Consider the following 21,229-nt stretch of genomic DNA (forward strand, 5'->3'; position numbering starts at 1 on the left):
AACAGTAATTACCATACATATAATGCCATCCTGTTGATGCAGGCAGCGCACTTGCAATATTCAGAGCTAATCGACAAAGTTCAGGTCTCGCATAACATGTTTAGGTAATACCTACAAGTGATGTGCAACGCTGCTTTAGCAATATTGCTCAAATCGTGATACATAATCCTCGTAGCTTTTACCGTATTATCAAACCTTTAAACAAGATAAAAAACTGTATTTTGCGGCAAGTAAATGTCCGTTATTGCAGTTAAACTTTGTAAACTTTCTACTTAGCAAAAATAATTGTAATCCAAAAAATAATTTGTAACACACTTTACAAGTTTAGTTAAAATACAAACTTCCTTGAGAAGTATCCAAAAATAGCATTTCGCCAACTGCAACTCTGCAACAATTCTGCTGCATTTTGAAACTACTTACATCGTATTGTGAATTTTATCACAGATTACAGTAGGTGTACCTTCTACGGTTAACATGGTATTAAACATTTTGCTACAAAGTTCGTCAAGTAGTTTTGGTTGAAAACAGTATAGCGATTTTACCACAGTTTACCAACATCGAACTCAAAGCTCAATTACTCGAATTCGGAGCCAGTCTGTACATAATAATTAAGAGCAAGTGAAAGCCTACAAAAATCTAATAGGGTGTAAACAAGAGAGGAGAAACTTTAGACTGCGTACGCGACTCAGTACTTGTTAGTCATTAATTTGCAGGCTGGCACAAAGCTTAACGGGCCTCGCTCCACGATTGACTCGCCCCAAGTGTTTTGCTGCCGAACAAAAGATCTTTTCAGCGATACCGGAGAACGTGCTTTGCTTAATATAATGAGGCCTTTATTTTATTAAGGTAAAAGAGGGTGGGTAATGCAATGATTCTTTGACTTTAAGTTGTCCAGACCAACTTAAAAATACTTGGCTTTTTGCACAGAAATAACAGCGGTACGCTTACTTGTTCAACTTTTAGGCATAGAACTTTTCTCTTAAAGAAAAATAGTGAAGAAAAGAGATTCAGTATTTGTATCAAGGTTTTCATTTAGACCGTGATGTAATTAATTTGGGTGTCAGTGTAAGACTTTAATCTGGATCAATTAATCAGACTCGGACGCTAGACTTAGAAAAAGTCCGCACTAACTGGATGAGACTGTACTGAAAAGATATCATAGAAAGTGTTTGGGATAGACACTTTAAAGATCTTTTATTTTATTTCACCACGACTTAAGGTGCTTGAAGTTTGTAAGTTAATCGTCTTGACTGGCTTAAAAGAATGATCCTATCTTCAGCGCGGGCGATAATTTATTAGAGGTAATTGTTGCCCACAGTAATGGTCTCTATTTCGCAATACTGTGTTTAAAGCAAAGGATACATCCTTTCGCTGGTTGAACATGTATCTCGACGTGCAAGTTCCGTTTAACTTCATTTCTATTAAAGGCGGATGGGATACAAATCGATATCCTTGCGGAAGCGACCAGGTGCATGTTATCCACCCACAATACCGTCCGCTTTCTCACGCTTGCACAAATACAAACACTACTGCACTACTGTAACGCGTGTTACATGCCAAAATATCGGATATTCCGATTGTAGCACAAATTCTGTGCTACGATTATGCGTCAGATTTGAACAATTTCGGTATAAAATCCTCGGTGAATGTTTCTGATATCTAATTTAAGCCGCGTTCGCAACAAGCGAGTTATGGACACTCCACGTGTCCTATCAGTTCTGTGCCTACTGAACTTGCAAATTACTAGAAAATGGAGGTGGTTCTCTATTTGACACTTACATTTACTAATTTTATGTAAGGTTAATTGAGATGACTCATGTGAGTATGTTTGATGAAAGTCACTTCTTAAAACTCGTCTCTGTCTCTCAAAGAAGACAAGTTCCAAAATGATAAAATTAATAATTCAATACTTGCATCGCTGCTACGTACTATACAAACAACGAACACTTATGAATCTGAGCATTTAATTTTAATGTTCTTTCACCAACCCGACATCGATGTTAAATAATGAGTGTTAAGCTTTTTATCAAACGACGCAGGTTGAAAAGCTCCATTATGAAATATCATTGCAATGGGTACGGTTGTTATAATTATTGTACGTGGCTGTGAAAGAAAACATTTTTGTGGATTTCCTATAAAATTCATATAAAAACTTGAAGTTCCACATTATCAACCATAATAATTTATATTCTTGAAGAGCACACAATTTACTAGGTAACCAACGAGTATTGAGGCCATAGGCAAAATCTATATCACCAGAAATTACAACTTTTTCATAAAAGTGATCGTGAAAATGTGACGCAGTATAAATTTTCCCTTATTTGTCTGCGGGCGGGCATGTCCCTCTTCCCCGAACCAATCGAACTGTGGCTATGCACTCGGTTTATGCTGCGCCGTCTATTTGCAATGTTTCCACAGGGAATTATTTTCCTAGTATTCCGCTCGGATGTCTCCTACATAGGACCGTTATACATTATACAATACTTTCACCTTTTGGACAGTTAATAAATATACAGAAGCTTAATATAGAAAGAGGGAAAGGACTTGGTAATACTTAATTTTCTGCTATGTCCACCTTGGGAGTCGTTTAAGTAACTTTAGAAACGTTTTTTTATGTTAAAGGAGTTTTTAAAAGTGTAAGAAGACTAATTTTACGTGGACATTTAATTTTAAATTAAATAGCGTGTTGGAAATTATACCTTTCTAACATGTTGAGGATTTGGTTTTCCGATTCGTGATCTTGATGGACTTCACTATGGAGTCCAATTCGATTTGTTCAGTAAAATGGGGGTCTCCATTTTCAAGTTAGTATGAAGCCAATCAACTCTGCTCACACAAGTATTCTACAACTCTACCCTCTTGTCCTTACGAACAAGGCAGCGGAACATACCTACCAATTTATTGAAGAAATAACAAAAGGAGTGGCCTTTGTCCAACGGTTGCATACGTTTGAGCTATAAATGCATGCGCATGTAAGGTCTGGTTACATCAAGACTCGGGCGATTCAGACGTCCCACCCGGGGGAAATGCACGTGTGCTACAAAGACAATGAGATCCAACTCGGGCTCAATTTGTAATACCTTCGTGCATTTATTATTTCTCTTGTTTACCATCTTTTGTGTACGTGATTTTGTTTTGCTAATACTGTATACTGAACTCGGCAAAGTTCCGTATCTATTTGAGAGGTAATTCACATCGTGTGGATGTTGCAAAGTATTTTATTGTCGTGTCGTGTTCTATATTTTTATTTTGGGCATGTTTGCCAGTGTGTATATTTTAGCAAGCTCGTTTTCACTTATAATATTGCAGCCAATATCCGATTCGAGCAGATTTTCAAATTGGGAGTTCTCGTAAATACGGATTTGGATCCCAGGAACTATATCTAACCTACATATATCTGTCTATGTATTTTATAATACGGGTCAGGCTTTCTGCACCAGGCTACCCAAAACCACTGTCATATATTTCTGTTATAACCTGGCCGACGGTTTAATTATCACCCATCCATTGGCTAACCGCAGAAAACGCAGCTTAACCACGCGGGTTGATTGTTCCCCGGAGTAATATTAGTATTGTAGTGCATTTTTTTAATAATCATTCGTGTTTGAAGTACTTACCTAAAATTAATATTGTTACATAATTAAGTACACAGTATAGTTCGGCCATTCAGAGAATGCGTTCCTGACACGTCGCGATTGAACTGACGACGTAACTACATTCATTGATTATTGATATAATAATGTTGTTTTAATGCTCCTCAATTGTTAAAACGGTAAACAACCAGCAAAAATATTTTTATCGTAACTGCAACGCCATTGCAAAGTTACGTCGTCAGTTCAATCGCGACGTGTCAGGAACGCATTCTCTGAATGGCCGAACTATAGTAATAGTCAGCTTTAATCCACTCTTAGCAGTCATTAATATTAAAGACTTTGGTAGTTAAAATTACTTCCGAAACTTGTTCGTTATTATTAATCGTAATAGCGTCTTAGAATACATTAACGGGTAATTAACAATTGTGCCTTAGGTTAATGTCACTGCAATTAATAGGATTATTAGGAAAGCTATTAATTGTGTTACTCATAAACGTAGAATGTTACCAATACAATAATGTACATTGCACTGTATTTTACAGGATAAGTACTTATAGGACATTGTCATCTTCGATCCTAAAAAGAATAAGGCGTTTGTCCCCTTATCGGGAGCGATCGCCTTATTCATAATTTCCAGAATTAAATCAGTGAGGGAGGTAGACCGAGCATTACATACAGAACTTATTCAGTGCGCATCCTGTCCTTATTGATACAATTCAAATAAACCCGATGAGGAAGCACCTTTACGTAAGTTTGGCGTAATTAGTAACAACGTTGACAGAAACAATCGAGCCGGAAAAATCGATGTTGATATTTCAGTATGCTGGTCATATGTATTTAACAGATACAGCAAAGGTAGACGAACTATGTCGCTTATTCTTCATTTGAGGATACCTACTAACTAAAGAATTTCCGTAGGAAAGTTCGTAGGTGACAAAAAGAAAACAATTTCCTTTAGTTAAGTAAAATTCAAAAGTTATATTCCTATGTATCTCTGACTTAAATATTAAAGTAGATTTATATTGTACAAATTGTATGGCGTAGCGTGCATAATAAATAAAATGCGTCGTCTAACACATTCTCATATTTTATTGTGCGCTCGCAAATTATAAACGTTTTGTCGCTCGAATAGAATAGTTTTACATTTGAGAAAAATATTTTAAAGTTTATCTTAAATGTTTATTACGTATAGTAGGTACAGCTTACTTAGTTTTAACAAAATATAAGAATATTGTAACACCACCAATTCACAAAAAATCATATACCTGCCTAATTCTCATGAAAGTAATATTAAGATCCTGAAAAAAAAACGTTTATAACTAGGACAGCTATTTTTATGTTCCTACACTACTTACCCTACTTACACAGGTAATAAATACAAGAAAAGTGTGACATTCCATACTTTGTTACCTTTTCATTTTTCAAATTGCCCAACGTGTTCAAGATCATGGTATTATATAATATTTCACGATCGTATATCTTACAAAGTTTTATGTAGGAGATTGGTAGGATTTATCTAAGACGGGGACACGGGAAGTTCGGGAATGGTGGCAGCCGATTATCATAACCCGCTTCACTGCCAAATCCCTTCCGAAAACAGATCCCGGTGTATGGCGGGAATAATAAAACTCTAAATTGATTAATGTGAATCTTTTTTAGAGGTGCTGTTTTATTTATATTCCAAGAGTTTTTTTTTCAGGCATTATACAACAGAAATCCATGAGCACCTATAGGTACTTCGTTCAGCGAGATTTCTCTGGCAATATGCTTAACAAAGCGAAGTTGCCTTGATTGAATACGTAACTTTAGGTGCTGAAGCGAACCCGTGCAAGCAGCGTGGCGCACTTCCCAATGAGTTTTGTTTAATACATCTCCTCACAAGGCGGAGCGCCTCTCCTCAATTATTTACGCACACACTCGTTTTCTGGCCCCCGTTCTTTTCATGTGGGACAAAAGCGGATTCAGGTCGTGGCAACAACGGAAAGATTGCAAAGGACATACCTATGTAGAGTATAGGTAAGCAAGGATGTGAGGTGAGCTTTAAGCTTTTAATATTAAGCACCCAGAACGCGGCCGGGCCAACTTTATTACGCGATACCGTCACATGCAAACGACTAAATACGCGTATAACATTATTATGACACGGTGAATACGCTGGGCTAGCAGTGTTCTATTTTACTAGTAGTTTTTGTTCCAAACCCAAGAAAGTGTTACGGAAACAAAATAATTGGCTAATACTCTTGTGCGTAGGTAAACTAACCGAAAAGTAAATTTCGTAAAGCTCGAGAGCATGTAGAATTTGAAGAAAGCAGTTATTCACCAAGATCCTTTGAATCCTAATTTTAAAAACAAAAGTAAGTAGACGGTATTGTTGCTTCATAAAAAAGTATTTTCTATGAGCTACTGGCAATTTTATTACACATATCACAATTTCTGTGACAAAGTAAGTAGAATAAGCTTTCCAATATAATCAAAAACATCAATAGGAGGTCTAAATAAAACGTTTTTAAATAGAGTTACATTGTGACAATACAAAGATGAAAGATAACAATGGCACACAGTTTTTGCAGGTGTGGCAGCTGTACGAAGCCAAAATCCATAACATTACCAAAGCCAAGATTTTCACAACAAAAGTAACAATTGATTGACATGATTTGATGGACTGCTCAAGACTTTACAAGGAACTCATTTTACCGTCAATGCGAGATCCAATAAACGGGTTTCTTTTATCACCGTACTCCCATGTAAAACTGTTTATGTGGATAAAAAAACTCGTTCTACGTTGTAGTCCCCCTGTTTGATATAGCACTGCGGAATAACCCCAGAGTCCTTTTCAAATTCGCCCTTATTCTGGGCGCTCGATTGAACGTAGGTTTTTTATAGCGCGGATACAGTAATCTAGTTCAGGTGTGCTCTCGAAAACTCCTCTCGGATCTGAGGTCGCATACGTTTCCCGATTTTATTGCATATTGAGACGTACTATTCCTCAGAAATCTCCCCATAGCCCCGTATTATATAGAGGTCGTTCGCCGTTAAACTATTTGATACGAAATTTTGGGACACCTTATCCATTATCGTGGAGAATAACTTCGAAATGTTTTATAAGACCGATATGTCTTAACAAAAAATTTTAAGAGTCTTTCTCTGTTTTTTTGGTGATTAACAATCCTATCAAAGCACCAGTCGAGCTGTGTATCAATGATTTTTACAACTTCATACGTTTTATAACTTCATAGTTTGACAATGTCCATAACATACCTACCTACCATTAATACGGAAATACAAATTCAATTTTCTTGCTGAAAGCACTTGGAATTATAATAATAAAATTTATACCAATTTCAGTTTCATTTCTCATGGCACAATTAAAACATAAATCTGCAGCGACAAAGCCAAAGTGCAGCTAAATGTTTTCATTAGTTTCTCTCGTACTTTTGAATCTACTTTACAGATGGTCGGTCCCGGTCCCCTAACGAAGGAGTTCGTACTGATATCGTGGGAAAGCACAGCGAAGGTGCAAGGTGTATCTAAAATTTGCTTTTTATTCAACCAGCTGGCAACGATTCGAATAAAATTGCACGATTTCGGCGCTGCATTTTAAGCAAAAACTATTCTTATTCTCCGCTTACAACGTGCTCTACTGATAAATCACCTGTAGGTAGGTAGTGGTATTCTAATGTTTCGTTTTTTTTTTAATCAAAGAAGGACAATTCTGTTTTATGCATACTTAATTATTGTTCCCATGCTGTAGTATTTAAAGCGCCAGCGACTTTTTTTCTTTGTTGCTTAACTAGGCATTTTAAATTTTAATTTCCCATCGATAAACAGATCAAGTTCAAAACCTACATACATAATTAATGACCTATTGTATTTAAAGTCACCGAGGTCAATTTTTTTAAACTATTTTACAGCTATTTTTAAATTCTAACATAAGAATTTCGATCTTATATTACCATAGTAAATAAATGTCTGTAGTAGGTGTTCAGTATTGAAATCGAATTCGTCGTCATCTCGAGATCGTTATTGTAAAAGCATTATCTGGGATCGAGAGTTCGGGACCGGAATATAAATGTTGGGGATCGCGACGGACGTTTAGAGCAATATGTCAGTTGGGATCGGTCGAGGTGTCTGTCATTCGGTCCTTCGCTGCAACTACTTTCCAGAGTACGTCTGCAGGATGATTGACAGTCCTCCTGATACCCACGTCATAGCGATCCCTTGAGGTAAAGTGTGACGAATGCCCTGTTACTTGAATTAGATACTGATAGTGTCATTACTTGCAAACCGAGAGCCGTTAACGGGGACAGATTTGTATCAACACAAAAAAGGATTCACCCACGATTGATACAATCGAGACGTTCTACGATTAGATATATTTCATAGAAAGTGGATTGTGGATTCTATGAAATATGCTTGCAAAAATAATAATAATTACCTAAATTGTAGCTTTATTGTCATTGGATTAAAAAATAAAAGTGTTAATCAAATGTCAATGCAGTGTAGTGCAGTCGCGTGCCGCCCGCATACCCACAGTACCTATTGTTATTGCCGACATCATCGTTCTATCGCCAAAGGATTCACACGTTTTTTTATTCATAGACTATCGATCCCGAGTTGACACTTCTGCGAAGGATTATAATATTCCACTAACACATTCCTAGTCAGGAATACAATTTTTGCCTAGCACTTGACCATAATTAAGTAAGTATTCTAATCTTATATACAGCTACTAATACTTAAGTACATATTAAATTGACTTAATTAGACAACGCACATACCAAAAATTTGACTTCGTTAAAAAAGTGTCAGTTTTTTCTTGAGCATCAAGTGCATTCCCGAAAAAAAGCACTTCTAATCAGTCTCCAAGATATTCTAGCTTTGCTTCCTAGAGGTGGACTTAACCCTTTACTTCAGCTCTGAGCCTGTTATTGAATCGACACGTATCACGTTAGGTTTCAGGCGCCTCGCTACCGTGTTACAGCTTGCTACGTGGTGGTACACAGCTTTGATTTTAGGAAGTGTAGTCGGGCCGCGATATAGGATGACGTCACCAACCGACATGTGCCATCGCATGTCACATGCGGGCGTCGCGCGTGCCAAACCACTTACGTTAATCGTTTCCCAACATAATTGCTCCCCTATCACTTTATAATATGTGAATATTTTGAAACTCACGCGACTGTGGGATGAAAGTTCGCGACTTGAGATCAAGACTTTGTTCAATTAAACAATTAGCGCAATGTGGAACTCACGGAATTAATAATTAGAGTTATTTTGCAAAACTCCTTTATTAGAAATGTTTCTCTACGTTAACGAACTCACACGATGTCTGATTATTATCTGTTCCAATAAATAAGTTATCTGTACCTACATAAGTACATATAGGTAGGTATGGTATGTCTGGCTAGGGTAACCGTTTTATTTAACCTTGTACAGTTTGAATACCATGGAACGAAAACTCGATTAACATTTATCTTGTAGTAACGGCGACGGTTAAGAAAAAAGATAGGTAACCGCTACACAAACGCAAAAGACATTGTGATCACCCCAACCCTTCGCACGTTAAAATATACGGAAAGTCCTTTGGTACGCCTCGATATCTGCGAGGTCATCCCTAAGATCAGAACCGTTAAATAAATCCGGCTAATCGCTGCAGCACGGGATCCTCTCGCATTGTCCAGACGTTGAATGCCTTCATTGTCTACGGAAGGTGCCGGAACACCCGGTGACATAACGTCGTAACCGCTGCAAGGAGTACAAACACTTTTTTATTCAAAAGCGAGGGGACTAAGAACAGAATTTTAAAGGATCCGTGCAAGAAAAGCTTGCACAAAACATACCAAGGTAGACAAGATTGATGTAACGGTCGGTGGCAAGTTTGCGCACGTGCTTGGGCCGGCTGCGTCTTGCTCGTAACATAAAAAATATTGGACCAAACATAAAGAATACGGCTATGGGTTCTTTGTATAATATCGACACTGATAAGACTATTTATTTTTATTCTGGTAATTCAATAAAAAAAGGTTCGACAGACCCAGCGAAATTTTTTGAGAATTGGGACCTACACAGGAAGTACCTAGTTCCGAATAAAATGTAGCGTCTGCGACCAAAACGATTAATAAGTGAGTTGAAAATTAAAATTTTGTGTTGGGAAAGTATGGTGCTAACTTTAAAAGTGTCAGCTTACCGCCAAATTAATTAACATAGGTACGTTGCAACTTGCAACACAAATATGTAGACTGAAGGCTGGAACAAACAATCCAAAAAGCTATAGGTAAGTATGAGCACGTAGTGGCTCTTTAAAAATTACAATCATGGAAGAATCCTCATTATCAATCACTAGGATGGGTAAGTCTACGAGTACCTTACTAGTTATCTACTATTTATCTACACATAACTAAACTATGGCCGAGTCGAGAACATCTTTTTTGGTAGTCGTTTAAATATCGAAAATAATATTACTTATTACTGCATCGTAAGCACAAAAAACGTGCCAACGAAAGTACATTCAGCGTCGAAAGTTATTGTATATTTTTTTATTCAGCCAGTAAAGTCGGTTTGCTCAATAGATGGCTCAATGATAAAGACAGTTGGAAAGGTCTGATTTCTTTGTCGGAAGACTACACGCATTGACAATATTTGGAGCGGAAGATTTTGTGATTTATGTTTTTGTTCGCGTATAAAATAAATATGCTTGAGAATTGTCTGCAGAATCGTAGATTTGGAGATGGCAAAAGTTCTTACGTAGGGAATATCTCTATGCGATAATGAATGTCTTAAGGTGACGTGGCTGGCTAGGTATATAAAAAATAGTTTAGATAAATAGGTACCTAGGTAGGTAACTTTCGCAAACGTACCTAAGTATAGTTATCGGCACGAATCTTAAGCTCTGACCTTCACCTGCGCAGTAGTAATTTATTGGATCCCTTTTGTGGTATGAAGTGAGACGCGGGGGCGGGCTAAAGCGGTGATTGGCCCGCAGTACATCGCGTCATAGCCGTCACTCGGGATTGGTTCTTTGCTAATAAATCACTTGTGCGCATCTGACCTACATCTGTAGGTCAGAGCTCAAGATTCGTGCCGATAACTATAAGTAGGTTCTATACATATAACTCTTCCATAACGGGCCTGCTAGAAGGCACTTCTCCAGGAATAAGCAGTTCTTTCCATTGTTCTTGATCGTTTTATTGTTCTTCTTGTCTCATAAAGTGTGTAGGTTTATGAATAAATAAATTGGCACTGTACAGATTATTCAGAGTTATTCAGGTAACTATACCTAGTACATGAGCGTGTGGGTCAATAAGGGAGTTTATAAGGTGGAAAATAATGGAACCTATAAAGGACTATGGAATGACATAGGTAAGGGAGTATAGTAATTGGGGTATTAATTACCTACATAAGGAAGTACATAAGGGAGTATAGGTATTGTATATTTCTAGCTGTTTTCCTGCGGTTTCATCCGCGTTCCATGGGCACGACTTACTCTACTGCCCGTACCCATTTAAGATATAGGCTATATGTATTATTCGGAAGCACCCCATAGTGGAAGAATTATTCAAATCGGTTCTTTAGTTTCAGAGCCTCTAGCTAGGGTACAAACAAACAAACGAACAAAGAAATGATACCTCTTTATCATATTAGTATGGATTGTGCTAAAAATAAAATGAATTGCCCCCTCTGTACATAATTTAATGATCTGCACTTGAAGTTTGAACACACATTTTTTGAAAATTTTTAATTTTTCACATGTTTTGAAAAAAAAAACAAATCTCAAAACCTTGATCTTTGACGTCAAATATTTTCAGAATTTCGCTCTGGATTGATGGGGACTTTTGATATTTTATATAATGGTGAACTTAAGGCCCCACCAAAACTGAGCTATGTGCGAATTCATGTTATTTGACCAAAACATTCAATGATACATTTTTCGACTTCAAGTATAATAAAATAACAAACAAGTGCAATATAATTTTCGATCACAGCTACAAGTTTGCAGCTACGCAAAAAAATAAGTACCTACCTATTTAATTATTTATATCCTTGTTTTATGATTACTTGAGTCCTGATTTCATTATCTTATAATATTGTCAAAACATCTGTTCAGTCGACACGCATAGAATATAAGTTACTAACGTCAGTCACTGTGGCAGGCAGACGAGCATCGCCTTTGCCTGCGCCGCGGAGCAAAAACGAAACGAATCTGTTAAAAAAATTGAAACTAGATTTGGCGGGTTGTTGGTTGACTAAAATTAAATATTGTTTTTATTCTACCCCCATATAAGTCGTTGCCTAGCCAGTTTATAAACCTTTTGATTGTTGCATGCTGCATTATCGAGAGAGACGAGTAAGTACCTTAGAAAATTGTTCGCTGTTAAAACTAGAACTTTTAACAAAGTACGTAAAAACTAGTCTTTGTTGATTAGTTATTGTAGTTGTTTACTTATGCTTAAATCACGCAACTTGTAACCGCACAATAATTTGCCAAGACTCCAGAGAGACATCAAATTTTCACTTCCTTTTTTCAGGTTCTAAAAATGACGAGAAATCAAAAACAAAGGCATGGAAATGGAACCACGATCAAGAAACTTGCGAATGAATTAAAACAATGCCGGGTATCTGATGAGCCAGAGCCTACTCCGACTGATCCAAAAGGTAACATTGTTTTAGAAAGTGAAATTAATCCTGAACTTCTCGTAAAGTGGCCTAAACTAAAACATAGAGTACCTCCAATATTTCTGCATAAACCAGCCCAGTTTCAACAACATGTCAGAAAAATATTGAACATGGGAATAAGGTTTTTTCAACCGCTCCTCAATAAAAACTTTGCTAAAATTACTTGTGAAAGTTTGAATGACCACAAGCACATGATAAAATATTTTGAAAAAAAGAATTTGCCGTTCCACACATTTGGTAATCCTTCAAAGAGAAAAATGAAAGTCGTCATCAGAGGAATACCAAAGGAGACTGAACTGACCAAAATCAAAGATGTTTTAAAATCTGCTTCTATTCCTATAATTAGAGTGCACAAAATGTACACTAAAGAAGAAAGAAAGGATAATACTATGCTTGTACTGGCTGTAGTGCCTTATGATGAGGAAGGAAAGAAAATTTTGAGAGTTACACAACTGTTGGGACACAATGTTAAGCTGGAGCCACCAGAAATTAAACCTAGACAATGTTATCGCTGCCAGAAGTGGGGCCACTCTCAGCGGTACTGCCATGGGGCATTGAAGTGTGTTAAATGTGCCGGAGATCATTTGTCCAAGAAGTGTGACAGGGTTTCAAAGCAGGATCCGCTGAAATGTGCAAACTGTGGTGCTGACCACACTGCCAATTATAAAAAGTGTCCTCATGCTCCTACCTTGTATAAATCTAAGATTATGCAAGAACTCAAAAAAGTCAGCAATGCTTGTTTTAAATCAGCTCAACTTGTGACATTGGATAATTGTACTGCATTATTCGGAAATGGAGATTAGATCAATATGTTCCTATTTCACTTTGATCCACAAAATATTTTGTAAGTTTTTTTTTTTTATTAACTGTTAAATTTATATTAGTTTACTAATGAATGGTCAAGAGACTGCTACAAACAGTGTTTATAAATGCTTGCCCAGTAGGTGTAGGTAGGTACTTAGAAGGTTTGTTTTTGTAACTTTTTTCTTATTTTTTCATGTCTTAACAATTTTACTAGGTTTTGTTTAAGTTGCCAATGTTAATTGTCGTATTTAAAGTTTGTTTGTTGTTCTGCTACATCTGAAGTTATTCATTTTGTTTGGACGTGAGTCAAAATAATAAAAAACATTTTTGAAAGTATAAATTTACATAATTATATTATTCTTAAAAATATTATTGCATTGATTCTTTTTTAAAGTAGGTACTTATGTTTAAATTATCCTAAGTACATATTTCTATATTTACAACCTTAATATTCGATTAATACTATTTTACATTAATATTCTGGTCACGAACTTTTGATGCTCTGCTTAACGGTGGTACTTAACGCTGCCTCGTTTTTCGTTTCATCAATCGGCGTTACTAGGACCTGTAAATAATATCGGAATGAGTAATTAGCCAAAAAAAAATATGTACCTACTTATTATTAAAAATATTCAACCAACTTTTAACACATCAGAACATAATAGCTGACAGTACTAACAGTGGGGAACTTAAAAAATCTAAAAACTTGAAGGTTTAAAATTACCTGTAACTTGATGTTGGTAACTGATGTTCTTGACCCGTCTAGCTCTTCAAGAACTCTGTCTAACGTATCGACAAGGCGATCAGCGTCTTGAGTTGAGAACACCATAGGCGGTTTGAATTTCAACACGTTGCTGTCGGGACCGTCCCGACTTATGAGAATCTTCTCCTCCCTCATTCTATAAATATGATATTAAAATAGTATCAATAACATAATTATGCGATTTAGTTTGTCGGTTAGGTACGCATTCTCAACTAAACCGATTGATTAGAAATTTGCCATAGATGTAGAATAACGTCCTGATTCGGGTGTGGTAAGAATTTCATTCAACAGCTAGTGCTTGAAAATAAATAAAATAAAGGCCCCTACCTATTAACAACATGCTTAGCTTCCGCTGTCGCTGGAGTCCTGGTTTCTCTATCCGTTACTAGCTCCACTCCCACGAACAAGCCTCTACCACGAACGTCACCAATTAAACTGTGCTTATGCTTCAGTTGTTGACATCGGTTCAGTAAGTGGTTGCCGACGCGGTTGGCACGCTCCATAAGACGTTCTTCTTCGATCACATCCAGGACTGCGTTTGCGATGGCGCAGGAGACAGGGTTTCCACCATACTGTAAAAAATACACAAGAATGAATTAAAAATATTACTTGGCAATAAGTAACGGTAGAAGAAAAGATTCAGTTACTATATCTGAATACATTTTACCTACTTTTTTATTATGATTTTGGCTACCTGCTGATATAGGTACAGAAGATAATGTAACAGATAAAACCTATTTATTTTTATCTTTATATTTAATACAACAAAGCAGTGATAGGTCACGCACGTCAACGATATTCATAACGAGCTGATAACGTAGATAAATATTTATGTCTGTATCCATAGGTATCATATCAGCACGTTTTGCCAAACAATTAGCAGGTCAATATTAAAAACGTGGGTTATATCACTCCATTAACAGTGATATGGTACTGTTTGAAAGACTTATATTATTAAATCGCTGTTAATTAGTTATTTTTCCGTTGCTACATAGATAACAAGCTTGACTCATCTTGTACGAATATAGGTTGTTGTCGGAACCATTTCTATAATTACCGTGTTGAAATATTCCACTCCAGTATCGGCGAAACTTTTTGCGATTTCGGGCGTAGTGATAACAGCTGCAACAGGGTGACCATTGCCCATCGGTTTGCCCATGGTAACGATGTCGGGCACAACGTCTTGCGTCTCAAACGCCCACATGTGTGTGCCGACACGGCCGAATCCGACTTGGACTTCATCAGCTATGCACACACCGTCAGCTTCGCGAACGTGTCTGAAATTATATGAGGCATTTTGAAAATCTGATTCAAAATTTATCGTATCGTCTTTAAGTTATAACTTTAGGAAGTTGTTAGCCGTAGATATTTTACAGCTGAGTGCATTTTTTAAGTTAGGGAAGTGTATGATTCAGAATTAGATACGATTTACCAAAAAAATAAAATTCGATTCGGCAAATAACAGAATCTTCTTTAATATCCAATCGCCATGAAATCAAAGGCAATATTGTTTAAATGTTCTCCTACTACCTACTAGCATAAATAGAGCAAGTAGATACAAGGCCAATTGAGACAATTATTATATATCGACATCTTATTTGACATTCATTAGCAGAATGTATTCATATTCATATTATTTATTTGCATTCCATAATGTATATTGGGTAGCCCGGGTAACTGAGTTGAGGAGGTCAGATACGCAGTCGCTTCTTGTGAAGCACTGGTACTCAGCTGAATCCGGTTAGACTGGAAGCCGACTCCAACATAGTTCGGAAAAGGCTCGGGACAGAATGTATATCCTACTTATATTATAAATGTGAAAGTTTGTGAGAATGTATGGATGTATGTTTGTTATTCAATCCCGCAAAAACGGCTGGACCGATTTGATTGAAATTTGGTATGTAGATAGGTGATACCCTGGATTAACACATAGGCTTTTTATCAACACACCACGCGGGCGAAGCCGCTGGCGGAAGCTAGTAACTTTATAATTTATAAAGACAGACTAATATTGGATCTTAAATAGGTACTCACTGGAATACTCGTTTGAGGTAGCCATCAGGTGGAATAATTTGACCTCCACAGCTTTGAAGACTTTCCGCGATAAACGCGCAAACACCGCCATTTTTGCGTTTACTTTCCTTGCAGATCTTGCCGACCTCGTCAGCGTAAAGTTTCCCTAACTCTTCTTCATTTTCTGAGTCGTTGGGATATACGTATTTGCCTCTGTATATATCGGGAACAGGTGCCTGAATGGGAAAATTAAATATTAAGTATATTTTCGTTTATACTCATCTGTTATTTGTAATGCAGATATCTTGAGCGCAATTAAGACTGGACAGATATTAAACTAGATTTAACTATTTACATGGACTAATCACTCAAGCTAGGCAAAATAGTAGTTATCTACCAGACCCAAAATATTATTTTTTAAAGTAATGCACTTAACTTTATTTTAAGAAGAAATTAATTAATTACAGATGATAGCTCCTATCTTCGCTTCAAGTTACAGAGATTGTATTTATCACATTTTAATTGTAACAACAGAAATAGATATCTGTACAATTACATAATATCTTTCAAATATAGTCTCGAGATAAGAACAAAGATAAGGTTTGTCCTACCAACAAATTTAGCTCGAGATCGTGTGCAACCCAGTCAATATGTGTAACTTACCACATGAACCCACTCTGGCTTCTCTGGCCCTCCGGGTAGGTTTAATTTGTAGGGAGACACATCAATCATAGACGTAAGGTGACCATGATATGCGCTGTAACAAACAGGCGCTAGTAGCACCCTAATAACACTTCGACTAGTTCGAAGCAACGACTAAGGAATGATGGGGACCTCAATGTCAAACGAGTGTTGCATCAGTCAGCAACAATATATTCGGTCATAGATAAAGCTTATCGAACATGTCTCATTAATTAGAGATATGCGTTGGTACTTAAAGTATGTCTTCTTTATTCCGTGTTTTCAAAGACAGCCCATTCTTATACTTTTGGAAGGTAAATTCTGTCATCGTGGGTCCCTTATATGACTTTCCGGACATGACGAGATTATCAGATCTAATAGGTAACATTACTGTAGCTGGACTTTTATTGAATAATAATTAAAGTTAGGAAAATACGTTAATTGCCGATAAGTTTCATCTTACATTAAATGCCCGAATTATCCTAACAAGAGAAATCCCCGAAAATTGAGAATATGAGGTAAAAAAAAAGATAAAACACTTACTGGTCTAAAGTTATAACATCTTTGTTCTTGGTGTGAATCTTGGCGAGCCTCAAGGCAAGATCGTTCGCTTCCGAGCCTGAATTCACGAAGAAACAAACCGACAGTGGGTCTGGCAAGGTTTTGACGAGCCTTTCGGCAAGGATGACTAGTTCATCATGGAGGTACCGATTATTTGTCGATATTAAGGACATTTGGTTTCTACCGGCTTCCACAACGTGAGGGTGGCAATGGCCAACTGCAAAAGAAATATATTTTTAGATTGTAGTCTACGTAATAAAGTGATAGTCATTCAGTATCAGCAAAAATCAGTTGTTACAAAATCCTAAAATAAGCACAATGCATAATGCGTAAAAAGATAAGAGGAAAACTAACCGTGTGCAACATTGTTGATACAATCGAGATATCTTTCACCGGTCTCATCATACATGTACTGGGCGACACCCCGTACAATTTTCAAGGGAGACGAACGAAAGAAAAGTTGGCAGGCAGCACTGAAACAAAAAATGGCTTATTCAATAAAATACATTAAAAAATAGTACAAGTAAAAATATAGAAAGCTCAAATAAATTTCAGGTGTCTTGTTGACTTACCCAACATGTTTTTCGCGAAGCCTGATGGTTTCAGATTTGGGCATGGACTGTAGATAAGCCATTTTTAATTATTCTATTATTATCTGTAACAAAACAGCAATTAAAACGTCAGTAAAAATAAATATGAAAATGTTAAGTATGCGCACAAAGCCCCCTTTAATAATTATTGGTTGTAGTTACACCTTTATTTTAATTTAACACTTAATTCTGAAATATTAATTTAGGTTATTGTTCGATTCAAGTGTTTCAAAAATGTACTTAGCAAACACAGCCCAATAACTAGAAACAAAGTAAAGATTGTATTCGCGGATAAACTACTCAAATACAATAATCTATGCGGCTGTTTAATCAGTGCTGCGAAGGGCAAAATACATTATGGCACGGTGTCAAATAGTAAATAGATGAACCTACCTATAGGTACTCTATGTCTGTTTGCTAGGCGTCGCCAATATTACTAATCAGTAAACAGGAAGACATTCTATAATTAATTATAGTACCTACTATCTTTAACGGAACTACCGTAAACATAAGGTGGTCTGTATCTTGCAACACGATTTAAATGATTTTTTAGTGCGTTTCTGAATATGATCAGTAGGTGCAGTTAAATAGTATCTTTCAATTTCAATACTGAGGTAACTTGGACAGTATTCTGTTTTTTAAAATCATGGTTCAGACTTCAGCCGTATTATTCATGGTGGATGACCTTTCGACTATTACTAGTTGCAAACGTTAACTATGTCCGTTGAATAATTTTCGGCTAAAAATTACTTTCGACCACGATCCTGTTATTGATTATTCCCAAATAATTAATTTGGAGCTATTTTTGTTCGTTCATAAAATACATGAACAAAATTAGCTCCAAATTATACCAATCAATTCGTTACTATGTATGAAAAAAATATGTAACGAATTGATCAGTTAAGTTATTAATAAGACTTACCGTTAAAGAACTAAAATTAGAACTATTATTAGGGTATGATTATGTTACGTTTGATACAAACGTAACGCGACAAGCGCGGCGCGTGAGCAATAGGTAAATGTAGAAGTATTTTGATGTATGTCGATTTTATAGAGGCAGGCGGGGGCGCGCACGCCCTCCGCGCAGCCAATGAACACAAAACCGCTCATATTATCAGTGCAATAGCGTCGAGATAACGTTACATGATGACAAAAGTCACCGACCACGCGGCCAGCGTCACGCTGCCATAGGACGAGCGCATGAGCACTTAAGGCGAAGACACATTTTAAAATATTAAAATAAAAGTATTTTTTTTATTAAGAGACTTATTTTGTTGTTAGGAAAAAGGAAATTCCGCTTAGTAAGAGTATTTTTATGTACCTAATTTACTTTGAAAAGATGCTAAATAGTCCACGTCTTCATAGAATAAAAAGTATTGAAATAAAGACTGTATTCACTTAAATATTTGAAACTTTATGTTAGCTGTGTGTATTACAATGTAAGATGCTTAATTAGGAGTAGCTTCTGCAATCATTAACATGTTTAATTAATTCACGACAACGAGGGCAATCAATTAATTCGAGACGTACCTAGATATCACAGGCACTGCCTGTTTGCAAATAAGCTAATATCGATTTATCAAAGCGTAGATACTTGTAACATGAATTATGTTTCTTAGTCAGACCCGCCTTTGTATACTATTTATTTCTTCGTCCCAGTATATTTCACTTATAAAAACTATATTCAGGGAGACGCAAAATTGCAACTATAATTTATACACTTACATAAAAAAGAAAGTGTTTCTACTTATTATTTCATAATCACGAACCATTAAGATATTACGTTATTATTGTTAACAACTAAGTAGTGCTATTAAAATACCAAATAACACGTAGTTGCTTTAATTTGCTATCTGTACTTGTCTAGTACCGACTTTAAAACCTTGTCAAATATTTATCCATAGAAATTATAGGACGACACAAGGCACAAATGAGAAAATAAAAATATTTTTTAGACATGGTTGCATTAAGTACCTACCTATGAATTACTATCCCGAGCCTTTTTCCCAACTATGTTGGGGTCGGGTTCCAGTCTAACCGGATTCACCAGCGCTTTAGAAGGAAAAGCGCTGGTACTCAGCTGAATCCGTAAAAAAATTAAAATATGCAACATTTTTTACACAACAAAGAATTCAGAAAAATATTGCTGCAAGTAAAATCATAGCTTATGTCATCAATGCAGATGTTGTCAAGTTAAAGTTATCTCAAACAAAAGCGACAACATGAAGTCAAACTTCATATCAAATCGCATTTTCTTATTGCATCGTATTGAAAATTATGACTCAAAGGGAAAATATGTGTAATTCAATTCTAAACATACACATGATACAAAAACAATCTTGCTGAACAATGTGTACAATACTTGTTGAGTATAGCATTTCAATATTATAGTAGGCAAAACTTTTGTCTTTTTTTCCTAACGTTACAAGTTATTAAAAAAATATATCAACACAGTTGAATGTTGATACTACACACACTGTAGCGATACTATCATTAAGTAATAGTAGTAGTTAAACATTACTTAAACAAACATGTACTCTGTATTCGTATGGAAAGGTTATTTTCAGTGGGATTTTCCATTTAAACATCTTATACAGCGTGTTGTTCTATTAAAAATACGCACTAACAAATATTTTCATGAACATCCGGTCGGAAATGAAAAGGTGAAATGGATTTTTAACGCGCAAAAGCATTATGGTTTTTTTTTTTTCTATTTGCCGAAATTTTCGTTATTTATTGTTTATTTTCAATTAAAATAACCACAAAAGGTTTTATTTATTTTGGTGAGTAAAATTGTTTTTTCGCGCATTGAAATAAAAAGCGTCCTAAAACGATATTCGAAGTACTTACTATATTTAGTACCTGGTAACCTACAATCGTTCATTATATTTTTGAAAACCCTTAAATGATATAAAAGTCCGTTCGAGATATAACATCACTTTAACGTGACGTAAGCGTCCTATTTACTCTAATAGCTAATTGAACTTATTCATCGATACCGGTCAAGTCATTTGGATTTAATTAGAGCCATTAGAGCCTTGAAGAAAAACAGTGTAAAATGTGCGCAAAACAAAAGCTCTGCAGAAATGCGTAGTTAAACAAATTGTGGTCATAATTTAAATGCACCTACCGTGAATCATAGTAATTGTTTTGGTACCTTCTTTTGTATGTAAGTTTTTTTTTTTCATTTCAGTCTCAATATTTAACATTTTCACGAACGAACTAACTTTGTTACCGCTCCTTTAGCTTTAGGTATTTGTACCTGTGTAAATCATCTTTAAATACTCTCATTATTATTTAATTAACTTTTAATACATACTGCAATCAAATACAGTTTATGGTTGGCACAGATGTTTACGAAGGCTATTAGGTGTAACAAATATGTAAGGCGATCAGTAAATACCTAACTACGTCAGATGCCTAGTAAATACCTAAACTAGCACAAACAAACTAGCTAAATGCGTCAAATTATTTGCTTATCGTTGATGAATATAATAATAGTACCGCTAGATAGCAAGGACATTACCGCTTGTTTATGATCTCTAGGTATT

The 21,229-nt window shown here is 36.0% G+C and overlaps 1 protein-coding gene across 1 annotated transcript; it reads right to left on the reverse strand.

Annotated features, from left to right (window-relative positions):
* Positions 1-13,394: 13,394 nt before the first annotated feature.
* Positions 13,395-18,751, reverse strand: LOC124631793 (alanine--glyoxylate aminotransferase 2-like). Its single transcript, XM_047166399.1, has 10 exons — positions 18,601-18,751; positions 17,661-17,743; positions 17,443-17,561; positions 17,071-17,305; positions 16,510-16,603; positions 15,868-16,082; positions 14,891-15,110; positions 14,161-14,405; positions 13,795-13,969; positions 13,395-13,635 (listed from the first exon to the last, which is right to left on the reverse strand). The coding sequence occupies exons 2-10, from the start codon at positions 17,720-17,722 to the stop codon at positions 13,555-13,557; spliced, it is 1,446 nt and encodes a 481-aa protein (XP_047022355.1). The 5' UTR covers positions 17,723-17,743; positions 18,601-18,751; the 3' UTR covers positions 13,395-13,554.
* Between the last annotated feature and the right edge of the window lie 2,478 nt (positions 18,752-21,229).

Source organism: Helicoverpa zea, chromosome 7 (assembly GCF_022581195.2).
Source record: "Helicoverpa zea isolate HzStark_Cry1AcR chromosome 7, ilHelZeax1.1, whole genome shotgun sequence".
In the NCBI taxonomy this organism is placed as follows: domain Eukaryota; kingdom Metazoa; phylum Arthropoda; class Insecta; order Lepidoptera; family Noctuidae; genus Helicoverpa; species Helicoverpa zea.